Genomic DNA, 12093 nt, shown 5'->3' on the forward strand with positions numbered 1-12093 from the left:
ATATATATATATATATATTTATATATATATATTTATATATTTTTATATATATATATATATATATATATATATATATATATATTTATATATATATATATATATATTTATATATATATATATATATATATATATATATATAAAAGAATAGAATAAATAAAAGGCTCTACGCCTGTGGGTATATTCCCGTCCATATTCTCCAGTTCTGTGTGCGGCGCTGTTGCTTGCAAGAGTCGCCTGCCATGTAAAACAAAAGAATAATGACTTCCGCTCCTTTCAAAGCATGTCAGCTTCGTAGTAAAACGTGTGTAGTGTGGAAATGTTTACACTTCTTTGAGACTAATAAATGCAGCACTGGTAGTTGTAAATGTTGGAGAACTGTCCGTTTCGCATTGAAAGGTCAGGCAAATGAGGACATTTAGCTTGCTGGCATCGAATTTAGCAAGCTAGCTTGGCTAACTAAGGTTGCTTTGAGCGAACCTAACGTTAGGTTAGCTAAAACCCACGACTGGGAGCATTCCGAGTTTTCGACACAGTTAGCTAGAGATCTAACCAGAATGTCAGCATTAACCTTATTTGTGCGAAATTTACCCTCATCGGCGTCCAGTGACCACTTGGAGGAAATATTCTCTGAAGTAGGACCAGTGAAGCACTGTTTCGTTGTCCGAAATAAAGGTAAGTTGGCTATTTAGCCAGTCCTAGTCGCACCAGAGTGTGGAGAACGTACTAGCTAACCTAGCTACGAGTGTTGAAAGTCATACTCGCTTTACAGATGGTATTTATTTATTTTGCTACTTACATGATGTCCTAGTTTGTGTGGTGCGTTTCCTTTGCGCAACGGGTGGCATTGCTGTCTTGCTGTTTCTGGCTGAAAGAATTGCCTTATTTGATCTTGAGCTTAACTATAGCCTGCTTTCTTCATCTAAGGCTCAGAAAAGTGCCGTGGTATAGGCTACGTTACGTACTCTATGGCAGAAGATGCTCAACGAGCTCTCACAGAAATCAACGACTACGACGGAAAGAAAATATCTGTGGTACAGGCAAAGAAAAAACTTGATAAAGGAAAGAAAAACAAAGGTATACATTATGCTGTACTTACGTGTATTGCTTCAGTTCCTATGTTTATGTGGAATCCGTTTTTGACTTTTAATTTCTTTTGAAAAATCTACATAGCTCTGCAAGAAACTCCGCAAGAGTGCCCAAAGGAACCACCAGAGATCAAAAGTCATGAAAAATCTAAAGGCACGAGGAAGAAAAAGCTTAAGGCCAGACTTATAATTAGAAATCTTAGTTTTAAAGTAAGTGTTGTATGATGCATGCTAACTGATTAATGTATATGTAATTCTATATCTTAAGTGTGGCCTAAGTGATAGATGTGTAGTTTTCCACTTTGTTTTGGTTGCTCTGTGAATATGAAGCGATGAAATGAGTGAAAATAATTTGAGTCCAGCTTTGCCTATTCTTCTGTGGGCTTGTAAATTTTATGTTACCTAATTCGCATTTTATTTATCCAATTTTTTGTTTTGTTTGTTTATTTATTTTACAGATTTTATAGTTGTAATATTTGTGTGTTTTATCAGTGTTCTGAGGATGATCTCAAAAAAACATTCTCAAAGTTTGGGACAGTCCTGGATGTGAAGATCCCTCTAAAACCAGGTATAACTCAAGACAATGCTCTAAAATGCAGTGTCTGCAAAAATATGAATTTACATTGTACTGTATTTGTGCAGATGGAAAGAAACGAGGCTTTGCTTTCATCCAGTTTAAAAACATGCTTGAAGCAGGAAAAGCTCTTGCAGAAACAAACCTTAAAGAAATTAAAGGTAACTCATTCTCCACACTGAAGTATCTGCTTCTAGCTTTGGTTCCGATGCCTGTATAACTTCTCACCTGCTTTCTCTCTCACCTCTTCCCACAGACAGGAAGGTTGCTGTAGACTGGGCGGTCCCTAAAGATAAGTTTGTAGCAACTCAGTCAGGCTCCACCTCAGGTACCCATTAACTTTTAATGTATGAATGGATACAATTGACAGAATAATTGTTTTGCACTCAACACAGCTTGTTGGCTGCAGGACATAAAGACAAAAACATGAAGAAATTTGAAGACTCCAGTGAAGAGCATGATGCTCCACAGGAACAGTAAGCGCTAGTCATGGTCTTTTCCTCCCTCTGGCGCCTGAACGTGAAAACGCCAGTGTGTGGCTCATGACTGCCGCAAGTCGTGACATGCTGGCAAGTGTTTAGTCCACAAGCTGTAGAAACCTTACTGAAGTATTTAGACTTTACTTCTTTTCTCCCCATCTTCGTCCTTGGTCATTTTATATCACCTTAACACTGCCAGTGTATGCTTTCTGTTATAAGGGTATGTGTGTTTGAATGGCAGTGTAGTTGTGTGAGGACAACTCTTTCATCTCAAGGGCCAAAAAGCAGCAAGATGAGAACAAGCACACAGAGTCTGATACAAAGAACATGCCATCTGATGATGATGATGATGATGATGATTTTGGTGATGAGGATCTTGATAAAGACAGTGAAAGTGAAGCGAATGAAGAGCATTATGACTCTGAATCTCAGGAAGCAGACAGTGATGACAGAGATGAGGAGGAGGATGACGATGATGATGAAAAAAGTGGTATGACTTGATGTTAAGAAATATCACACTGGCTTGCTTTTTGGTTTTTATTATTCATTTGGCTCTGATGTTGATTGTGGCTGCATCATAGTGGTTTTTGTATTTTTGTTTCAAGGTCAACTGAAGAAAAAGAGAAAGAATGCCCTCCCTTCAGATGTAAATGAGGGAAGAACTGTTTTCATAAGGTTAGAATCTTTAAATACCTTGGCAAAGCAAGAATAAATAGTAATTTGGCAATATAAGTTGATTCTAAACAAATATAATATCACAACATTTGCATACTTTTCAGTATCTGTTTTGTCTTAAAATGGTATGGAGTAAAAGTACTGTAGTAACCTATGCATAAAAATATAATATTTATATGGTGATATTATATGGCCCCCTAGTGGTCATGTTTGGCCTTGTATTTCTTTAGGAAATAAATTGACATTTGTTGATGGCCACCTGAGGATAGCTGGAACTGAGAGTTCTTTAACGTTTTATGTTTTGGCTTTGTTTTGGTTTGTTTTATTTGCTTTATTAGAAGGATTTGCCTATTATTTATAGTTAGTTTGGTTGAGTATTGCTACAGCAAGTACTAACTTTAGCTGCCTTAATACACACACATGCAAGTACACAAGCACAATGTTTTACAAAATTAAGATGATAGATAATGACAACAAGTTTTAAATAACCAGAGGCTTTTAAAAAAGTGAATCAACCTGAACAAAACCTTTAGTCAAAATCAGTTAGCACTCATTATTCCTGGTGATGTAATGAAAATGGCCAAATAGAAAACTAGGAACATGAATCAGCCGTTACACATACTATAAGGACAACACAAGCTTTTTATAAACTCATCTGTTGTGTTTCAGTGTTGTGTTTTATAGAACTTCAGATCTTCAACCCTCTAAAAGGCGGCAGTGTAAGCTCATGTGAATGGTGAATTTTCCATTGCTTTATGGGCTGTTTTGAGTGTGCCCCCCGTCTCCCTTAGAAACCTGTCCTTTGACTCTGAGGAGGAGGGCATAGAGGAGATTCTGCTGCAGTTTGGTGAACTGAACTATGTAAAGGTGGTGCTACATCCCGATACAGGACTCTCAAAAGGTTGGTGGGCTTTAATACAGAGAGCTTTATCCAGCCATTTCATCCTAAAACCTCCCACAGACAAAGGCCTGTTATTGCAAACAAAGGTCTGGTGTCCACTGCCCTTCTTGTACATTAGATTAGCTCTGCTGTTTCAGGCTAACCCTGCTGACTGTCTCTCTCGCTGCATGTCCAGGCTGTGCGTTTGCCCAGTTCAAAACTAAAGAAGCAGCGGAGAGATGCCTAGCGGTGGCCCAGGACGAGTCTGAGGTGCGTGTCTGCTCTGCCTGCGTGTGCGCGCGTGCTCGCCGCGTTCCCGTGCCTTGTCTCAACTGAGCCGCGGTCTCCGCCTTCCAGACCGGCGGCTTGCGCGTTGATGGCAGGAAGCTGAACATGGTGCTGGCAGTGAGCAGAGAGGATGCGTCCACACTGAAGAGCAAGGCGACGAAAACTCACAAAGGCTCCCGGAACCTCTACCTTGCCAGAGAGGGCTGTGAGTGCAGCCAGTGCCACATCACTGAGCCCCATAGTACTGCTCTGTTTCCAATATGTGGCTAATAGCACTCCACAGTTACAGAGAGAGTAGCTCAGTGTAGTCATGACCTGTTAACCTTTTCTGACCACTTCTCTTACTTATCTGGCTCGTTGTTGCCCCTTTTTCCTCTGTCTATAACCAGTGATCCGTGCTGGAACCAAAGCAGCAGAAGGTGTCTCTGACTCCGATATGGCCAAGAGGGCGAGGGTAGGTGGGCCCCGAGGCTAACGAAGTCCTGTATCACTGTTACTGTGGAATACAAGTTTGTTAAATTTCCTGTTAATACTTCTGTGAGCATATAGTATGTTACTGATTTCTGTGTTATGGTCATGTTACGACTGTGTTTTGCCAGTTTGAGGACCTGAAGAGGGCAAAGCTGAAGAATGTGAACATATTTGTGTCTCAAACACGCCTGTGCATCCATAACCTGCCAAAGAGCGTAGACCGTCGCCAACTCTTGCAGCTCTGTACCTCTGCAGCAGGGGGAGGCAAGGGTGCCCGCATCTCTGAGGTACACACACACAAACACGCACGTGAATCTGAGCAATAATCAAAAACCCTATGAATCACTTGAAATGAGCGACACGTTCTTGCATTAACACTAGATGGCAGTACCAGATCATGTTGATTACGATACTGAGATTTATTATGTTTGAACTGATCATGACCATTGTTAGAAATATTCAGAGTTTAACATTATCAAAACCTATCTATGTTTTTCTTACATCTGTTACTCTTTTCCTATCTTAGTGTCACGTCATGTATGACAGGAAGCCAGTGCGTGGTCAGGTGATGGGCAAGTCGCTAGGTTATGGATTCGTGGAGTTTCATCAGCACGAGCATGCCCTTCAGGCCTTGCGTCACCTTAACAACAATCCCACCATCTTCACCCCCAGCAAGGTCAGTGTGGTACCAATGGTCAGAGCTGGCCACCTGTCCAGCATGGTTCGTTTGGTAATCTCCTAAGAAGAAATGCAATTAAACTTTTTACATTTCAGTTTAATTTTTCTTGAAAGTTAGTTAATTTAATGCTTTGATTGTAAGAATAAAAGTTAGAGAGTTAAGGGCTCGTGGATGCCCTGCAGACATATAGTGACTGTTTTGGACTGAAGGATTGTTATCTGCCTGCTTACAAGTAAGTAAATATATGTGTAACCACATGGGGCATTTCAATGAACAGAAGACCTGTTGGCTGTTGGGGCAGGTTCTTGGAAGTAAATGCCTTTATTCCTTTGTCAGACTCACCACCACCACTCCCCCCAAATGCCACAAACTCTCGCATTTCCCACTTGGTCAAATGGAATGTGTTTTTGTCCTAGTTGAATGTAACTTCTTAAAAATAAGGTGAAAGTGCCAAGAGGAACCAATCTTGTCTTATTCGCTGAATTCACATGGAGGAATGTTTGTCCTGGAGCAGCGTTTGGGACTGTCGCAACCCTGTGTTTTGCCATGAGGCAGCGTGTTTTCGTGCGGCCAGTGCAGGAGCTCATTCTGCCGTGATTTTCATTCCCCGATCAGAGGCCCATCGTGGAGTTCTCCTTGGAGGACAGCAGGAAGCTGAAACTGAAGGCTGCACGGCTTCAGAGGAGCAGGACCAAACCTGCCTCTGCCTCTGACTCTGGGAGTGAGAAGGTGAGCAGCAGCCATGGTTTCATGACATCACAGATAACGCAGTTCCTCTTAAGCAAGAAGGTAAATTCCGGAATGAGAAAATGCCATTGGAAAATCTGGATGAGCCAGCCAAAGCCAGCTTCATATCTGACATGCTGTAACCTGAGTAGAATTTGATCATAGATTGAGCATCATATAAAGAATCTGAAAAGCTAAAAACTGGATTTTATATACTTATTTCTTTATGTATTGTAGGGAATATGAATTGTTTTGATTGGTAATTAGAAGATCTGCTTTGCTGTATTTTGCATTTTCTGGAACAGCGATTTTATGAAATACATTAAGTGCACTAATGAGGTCTGAAAACTTCTGGTGTACTTAATTTCAGTGATTTGTGAAATATGCTTATGAGAGTGTTTTCAGGCTTTCATTACGAAGCTGTTTTGGTCCTCTTTGCTTTCTTTTAAGGTCAGGATTAGTCTAGGGAAGTAATCCTGCGCTACAGTACAGCATCAGTTCAGCTGTTTGGCATCGTTAAGTGGTGGTGGATGTAATATCGCGCTCATTATTTGGTCCACAGAAGCAAGTGGCCCAGTCTGGCGAGGGGGGCCATGGGCTCGAAAAGCCTTGGCAGAAGGCTCCGGGAGCGGGTAGAGGTGCAGGCCGCCTGGCGGCCTTAGCAAAGACGGATGGCAAGAAGAGCCAAGCAGCTCAAAGAGACCACTACTCAGGCTTCAGAACCACGCATGAGGTGAAACACGTGGAGCTGGATGACGGCAGAAAGCGGCAGAAGGTCCTCCCCATGCCGTCCCACCGAGGCCCGAAGATCAGGTACTGATCTCTCTCTCTCTCTCTCTCTCTCTCTCTCTCTCTCTCTCTCTCTCTCTCTCTCTCTCTCTCTCTCTCTCTCTCTCTCTCTCTCTCTCTCTCTCTCTCTCTCTCTCTCTCTCTCTCTCTCTCTCTCTCTCTCTCTCTCTCTCTCTCTCTCTCTCTCTCTGCAGTACCTTCATACTGAACCATGTGGAGGGTTGTAAAAGTAATCTGAGCTTGACCTGCATGCTTCTGATTTGTGGCCCAGGCATCGGGATAAAGGCTGCCTGCCCACCCAGTCCAAGAAAATGAGCAAGGCGCCCAGCAGGAGGGTGAGGAAGGGGGCCCACTCTTTGGAGAAACCACAGCTAAACAAGAAACAGGTGAGGGCATTCTTCTGCCTGTGTGGTATATCTAATAAGAAGAGTTACAGTTCACTGTCATAGTCAGGTACACAATATGTTTATAGTAGCTGTTCATTTTTTAGAAAATGGCTACAATTTAAAATTATTCTGGTACCTCTGCAGCTGAGCAAAGTGGGTTTACATGTGTCCTATTTCAGAGTGCCAAGCCAGTGAAGAGAAAGATCCAGAACAAAGATGATGACCGCTTTGACTGCCTGGTTGAGCAGTACAAGAAGAAACTCCTGGGCAACTCCAGTACTAAGGGCTCGCTTGTCAAAAAGAACAAATGGTTCAGCTGATTCGGCTGTTTGCGTTTGGTTGCGTGTGGGCATGCATGTGAGCACATGCCAGAGAAAGACTTTTGTTTAATTGGTGTCTCTAGCATGAGCTGTTTTATGGGGGATTAAAAATGTACATGTATATTGTTCTCCATTTGTGGAGTTGTGGAACAGTCCTCCTCCCTTTTTTATGCTGTCAGACATAGTGGAAGCTACTTGTTTGATCCAACTGTAGACAATTAAACAGTTACACTTTTAAGAGATTTTCAGCTGATCTAGGTTGTGTGTAAGTATTTGCAGGTATAGCTGCAGTCTGTCCAAAGCCACAAGGCCCAGCATGATGTGATTGTCCAACTGTGGACAATTAAACAAATCCACGCAATAAGTCACTTTTGGTTAAAGATGGCAAGTTTTAATTTGCTTTAATAACTAGTGCTGCACCTAGCCTGTGCCTGTTAATGAACTGTTGAAGAAGGAATATGCTTAGGATAGAAACTGAAACTTATAGAATTTAATTAAAAAACAGACTAGTATTACATCACTGTTCCAAATAAATTTAAAACACAATCACCATGCCAGAGAATTACAAATTAGGGAAAAAGATGGTGGCAGTCAATATTTGCTATGCTGGTTAAATGTGCCTCCCTCTGTGTTCTAAACAGTCTGGTAGCTAATAGACTGCTGTTGTTTAACTATGGGTTTCTGAGTTTTAAAACACCACGGGGGAAAAATGGTCTTAGCATCTGTAACATTTCTTAGTGGTGTTTGCTACTGAAAGGTCTTGTGTTATAGTTCATGAATATGATGATGTGCCCTTAATTGAGTTCATAGATGATTGTCTCAGTGAAGCTCCTTTATGGAGAGATTACAGCTGGAAAGACTGTCTCGGACAAGCATCAAGCAGCCAGTCACTGTATAAATGATTGCCCCTTAAGTGAGCCTAGTGAAAGCCTTTCATGGCTGGGGTACGCTTAAAGAATTCCTATTTGGGTTTGTTTCTTTGTCCTTGTAACAGCTACAACTTTATTTCAGTGCATTTGAAGTTGTGAATATAAAAAAATAAGCGTGTTAAAAAAACTGACATACTTCATAAATTAGATTACAGATGCAAATAGCTTTAGATCTTACTTTGTTACACTGTTTGCATTATTTACAGAAGACATAAAAATGCAAATTCATGGTGAGCATATGCTGGTGATCCAGGTGGGGGAGAAGATTTGTGCTTCCCAGCAACAGCGATCATGGGTCTTCTGGGTAAAATGGTGTGACATCAACATGGCTGGTAGTGAGGTCAGCAGGTATACGGAGGATGTGCTTCATTTGTATATGTATAGGCTTGTGTGTGTGCATAGATGTATGAGCATTCACACTCACTTGAATTGTTGCCTTTCTAAATGCCATTTGCTATTACATTCTCAATGGCTTTCTCAACAACCCCTTATAAGCTTTATGCATTTAAAATACATTATACAAAACTTTGCATACTTTTTAAAACCTAGTTGCAAAAAATAGTTATTTGGTCTATAAATATGTTTATAAATAAATAAAGTAAATTGGTATTAAAATGTCTGATAGCAGAGAGATTACACTTTTAACAGGTTTTCAGATGGTCTAGCTTGCGTGTAAGCTTTTGCAGGTATATCTGCAGTCTGTCCAAAGCCACATGGCCCAGCGTGATATGATATGTGCCATTGTCCTTCAGGAAGGCCTCCAGCGTCTTCTCTGTGGTGGCTTTGCGGTGTGTGCACTGCAGCGAACGTGCCCGCTCCTCCAGAAAAGACTGCAGGGCAGAGATGTCCACGCGGAGCTGGCTGGCATGGCCCTTGGGCAGGCTATGCAGGACACTCTGGAAGGTGCTCAGGGTGTCCACCATGGAGCCAAGGCCCTCGATGGGCTTATCAGAGGATAGCTCGGGTAGTAATTCGGGGCTGTCCAGGACCATCTTATGGAATATCTGCAACTATGGTTGAAGGCACTGGCTCAGCATGAATTTGTTTCTTCACAGTATGGATTTATTTAATTTGTGCAATTATAATACATTTTTGCAAATTGCTATTGTTGGACATATTTTATGTATTTGTATCGAGGTGAGAACACATAATAAAGGAGTTATAGTAAGGTTTTACTTAATATCTTTTCATAGAACTTCTTTTGGCATAAAACTGGCATTACCTCATCTTTGTGTCTCTGGATCCTGGTGATGATGTTATCAGCCTGCATTTTGACAAAGTTTTTGACGCTGTCTGCAGGGACTGGGAGGCCATGGCACAGTGTGAGCATGCTCACAAGGCAGGAGTAAAACAGGGTGGGCGTCATGCTTTCTAGGGGGCTGTGCCTCTGCAGGAGTCCAGCTGTACCTGCCGACTGAAAAAACACTAAAACCTGTATTACTGTTTAAGGGAATGCAGGTGAACAGGAGTAAAAATTGCACTTCCTGATCGATCTCTCTCTCTCTCTCTCTCTCTCTCTCTATATATATATATATATATAGAGAGAGAGAGAGATACTCAGATATTCTTCCAAATGTTTACACTATTAAACTTTACCTGACCTATAATCTTGTTGCATTCACTAGTTAAATACATTTGTTTGCAAATACCTTTTGAAAAAAAAAAACTTTGCTGTAAAAACAATTAAGATGACTACATTTTCCTTATTTCATGTATTGAATTTAAGAATGTACAGGTAACCTTGACATTACAGCACCAAACAGTTAACAAATAATTTAATTTAAATTTCTTAGTTTCCATAACTTGGTCTGCTGTCTTATCAGCTAACACTGGGTTTCCCAAATTCCCAAAGAACAATCTAAAATTGAGTTTTTCTCCATTTTGATATTTTTTAAATAGTGATTAATTGCAGGTGCTGGATATTAATTGCATATTAGAGTAAACTAACCATGTAGACTTTAAATAATATCAGTGTAGCAAACGGTAGAGCTGTACAAACAGAGAGAGGGCACTTACCTTTAGATGAGAGAGCTGTGTCATGCTTAACCTCCATCAGTGCTCAGGCTTTATAGTTGATGGTTGTTGACTCATCAATGAATCACCTCAGGCTGTCCTGCCAAACTGTCCCACAGCAGAACTGGGAGAAGGGGACGCCCCCCCCCCCCCCCTTACTAGACCCCACTCACTTTCAGCAAACACACACCCACATCTATAAACTCATAAATATTTATGTTCAGTTCACTGGGTAGTCCATGCAGTGTCAGATGTGCTTACTGCATCTTTTTCAAGAACAGATGTCACTTTTTAGGATGGGTGTAATTCAAAACTGACAAATACATTAAGAAGAACAAATTATGTAGCGAGGATATTACCCATATTCATTCTGCAAACATTGTGGAAAATATTATGGGTGTAATGGAATGGTCTTATAGAGTAATTTTACCTTCTGTGGTGTTTGTGTATATCAGATGACATGGCTCACTGAGGGTCTGGGGTCCAAGGCTGTGCTATGTTCAGATTGCCTCAAGGAGCCATGTTTTTTGTAACTTGCCCATGTTTCCCTAAGCCGATCCCCACCTGGGGGATCCCCACCCATCATCTCATCCTAAATGTCCACCAAAAACTTGAGTATCCTCCTTGCACCCTGAAAAGAAACTGCAGCTTTTTACTGTGTTGGCATAATAGTTCATAAATGCTCGTGTGGGCTTGTGAGCGTTCTATAGGTGTTGCTCAGTGTATGTGACTCACAGGATGATGTAGATCATAGTGCATGATAAGCAACTGTTTCGACAGAAACCCTTCTGTGTCTAAAATGTATGTCACTTGCACTTTTTGGGTGTCATTTGCACTATTTAGGTGCACACCGTCGTGTTGTGGATTTGCCCTTCGTCAGTGTTTACATCTCAAAAACAAATTGCTTATTTAAAAATGGTGCTAGTACAATGTTTGGCACTTATGTAATTACGTATTTCACGTAACCTTTCTTTAGTTTCCTTTTTTACTGAGTTGTAACATGCCATTCACCAATTATCTGCTAAACACAATCTCTTGGTCATCCTTGTTCTCTTGGAGGTGTCATCCTATTTCCTGTCGAGTGTTCGGCTGGTGTGGCGCAACAACTGGAACGCTTCCGTCGCGGGTGTTCACGTTGGCACACCGACGCCGGTGTACGCAGTTACGTGCGGGCTTCGCGCTGTGAGATCAGAATCGCATGACGAACATGCTAATTGTATGGTGGGTGTAGGCCATGACAAGACCCAAGTAATCTCCCACAAAATGAGATAGAGAGGGATCTCATTTCCATCCTCTCCTCTTTGCTGATTGCACAAACACAAGCACGGTAACAACAGGTACAATTGATTCACTATGTGAGCTCATTAGGAATATCTCAGCTTCCCCCAGACGCTAGGAAATACAAGATTTGTGAGTCATGCCTTATCGAAGAGAAAGAAATGGAATCTGAGTTAGGAATATGAAACTTTAAGTCGAACGAATCAGTACACAACACGTAATGACACACACACCAAAAAAAACAAAACAAAAAAAAAACAGGAGGAAAACAGCGGGGAAATGCTGTTTTTTTATGATTAGAGTTTAATTATTTCCGCTGAGCACTTCCGTATTCACTATTTGCAACAACAACAACAACAACAACAACAACAGCAAACTCTTCTAGGTCATGCTTCTCAAAGATTTGTACACAACACACTTTCTCCTGGCTGCGACTACGTCGGACTGACCGAGTGGGCATAGAATCAACTTTTTGGCCAAATGTGGCTAACGTCCACGTTTAGATCTGTATTATCACGCTC

At 41.3% G+C, this 12093-nt stretch overlaps 2 protein-coding genes across 5 annotated transcripts; one reads left to right on the plus strand and one right to left on the minus strand.

Moving 5' to 3' along the window:
- Positions 1-175: 175 nt before the first annotated feature.
- On the plus strand, positions 176-9456 carry rbm28 (RNA binding motif protein 28). 4 transcript variants are annotated; one of them, XR_014124144.1, is made up of 20 exons: positions 176-672; positions 925-1074; positions 1171-1295; positions 1578-1653; positions 1728-1820; positions 1916-1987; positions 2069-2135; positions 2414-2628; positions 2744-2813; positions 3605-3714; positions 3890-3963; positions 4051-4186; positions 4371-4435; positions 4581-4739; positions 4979-5128; positions 5747-5860; positions 6420-6670; positions 6918-7032; positions 7212-8629; positions 9034-9456. XR_014124144.1 is itself a non-coding variant. In XM_027009685.3 (19 exons), the coding sequence occupies exons 1-19, from the start codon at positions 555-557 to the stop codon at positions 7350-7352; spliced, it is 2301 nt and encodes a 766-aa protein (XP_026865486.2). In that variant the 5' UTR covers positions 176-554; the 3' UTR covers positions 7353-9456. The 4 variants fall into 4 exon arrangements, 2 of the variants coding, with proteins under 2 accessions (XP_026865486.2, XP_081572024.1); XR_014124145.1 differs by having other exon boundaries at positions 7212-8621; XM_027009685.3 differs by having other exon boundaries at positions 7212-9456.
- Positions 8920-10323, minus strand: lepa (leptin a). Its single transcript, XM_035525388.2, has 3 exons — positions 10298-10323; positions 9504-9695; positions 8920-9291 (listed from the first exon to the last, which is right to left on the minus strand). The coding sequence occupies exons 1-3, from the start codon at positions 10319-10321 to the stop codon at positions 8923-8925; spliced, it is 585 nt and encodes a 194-aa protein (XP_035381281.1). The 5' UTR covers positions 10322-10323; the 3' UTR covers positions 8920-8922.
- Between the last annotated feature and the right edge of the window lie 1770 nt (positions 10324-12093).

The sequence above is a fragment of the Electrophorus electricus genome, chromosome 6 (assembly GCF_041902795.1).
Source record: "Electrophorus electricus isolate QZ-2024a chromosome 6, ASM4190279v1, whole genome shotgun sequence".
In the NCBI taxonomy this organism is placed as follows: Eukaryota; Metazoa; Chordata; class Actinopteri; order Gymnotiformes; family Gymnotidae; genus Electrophorus; species Electrophorus electricus.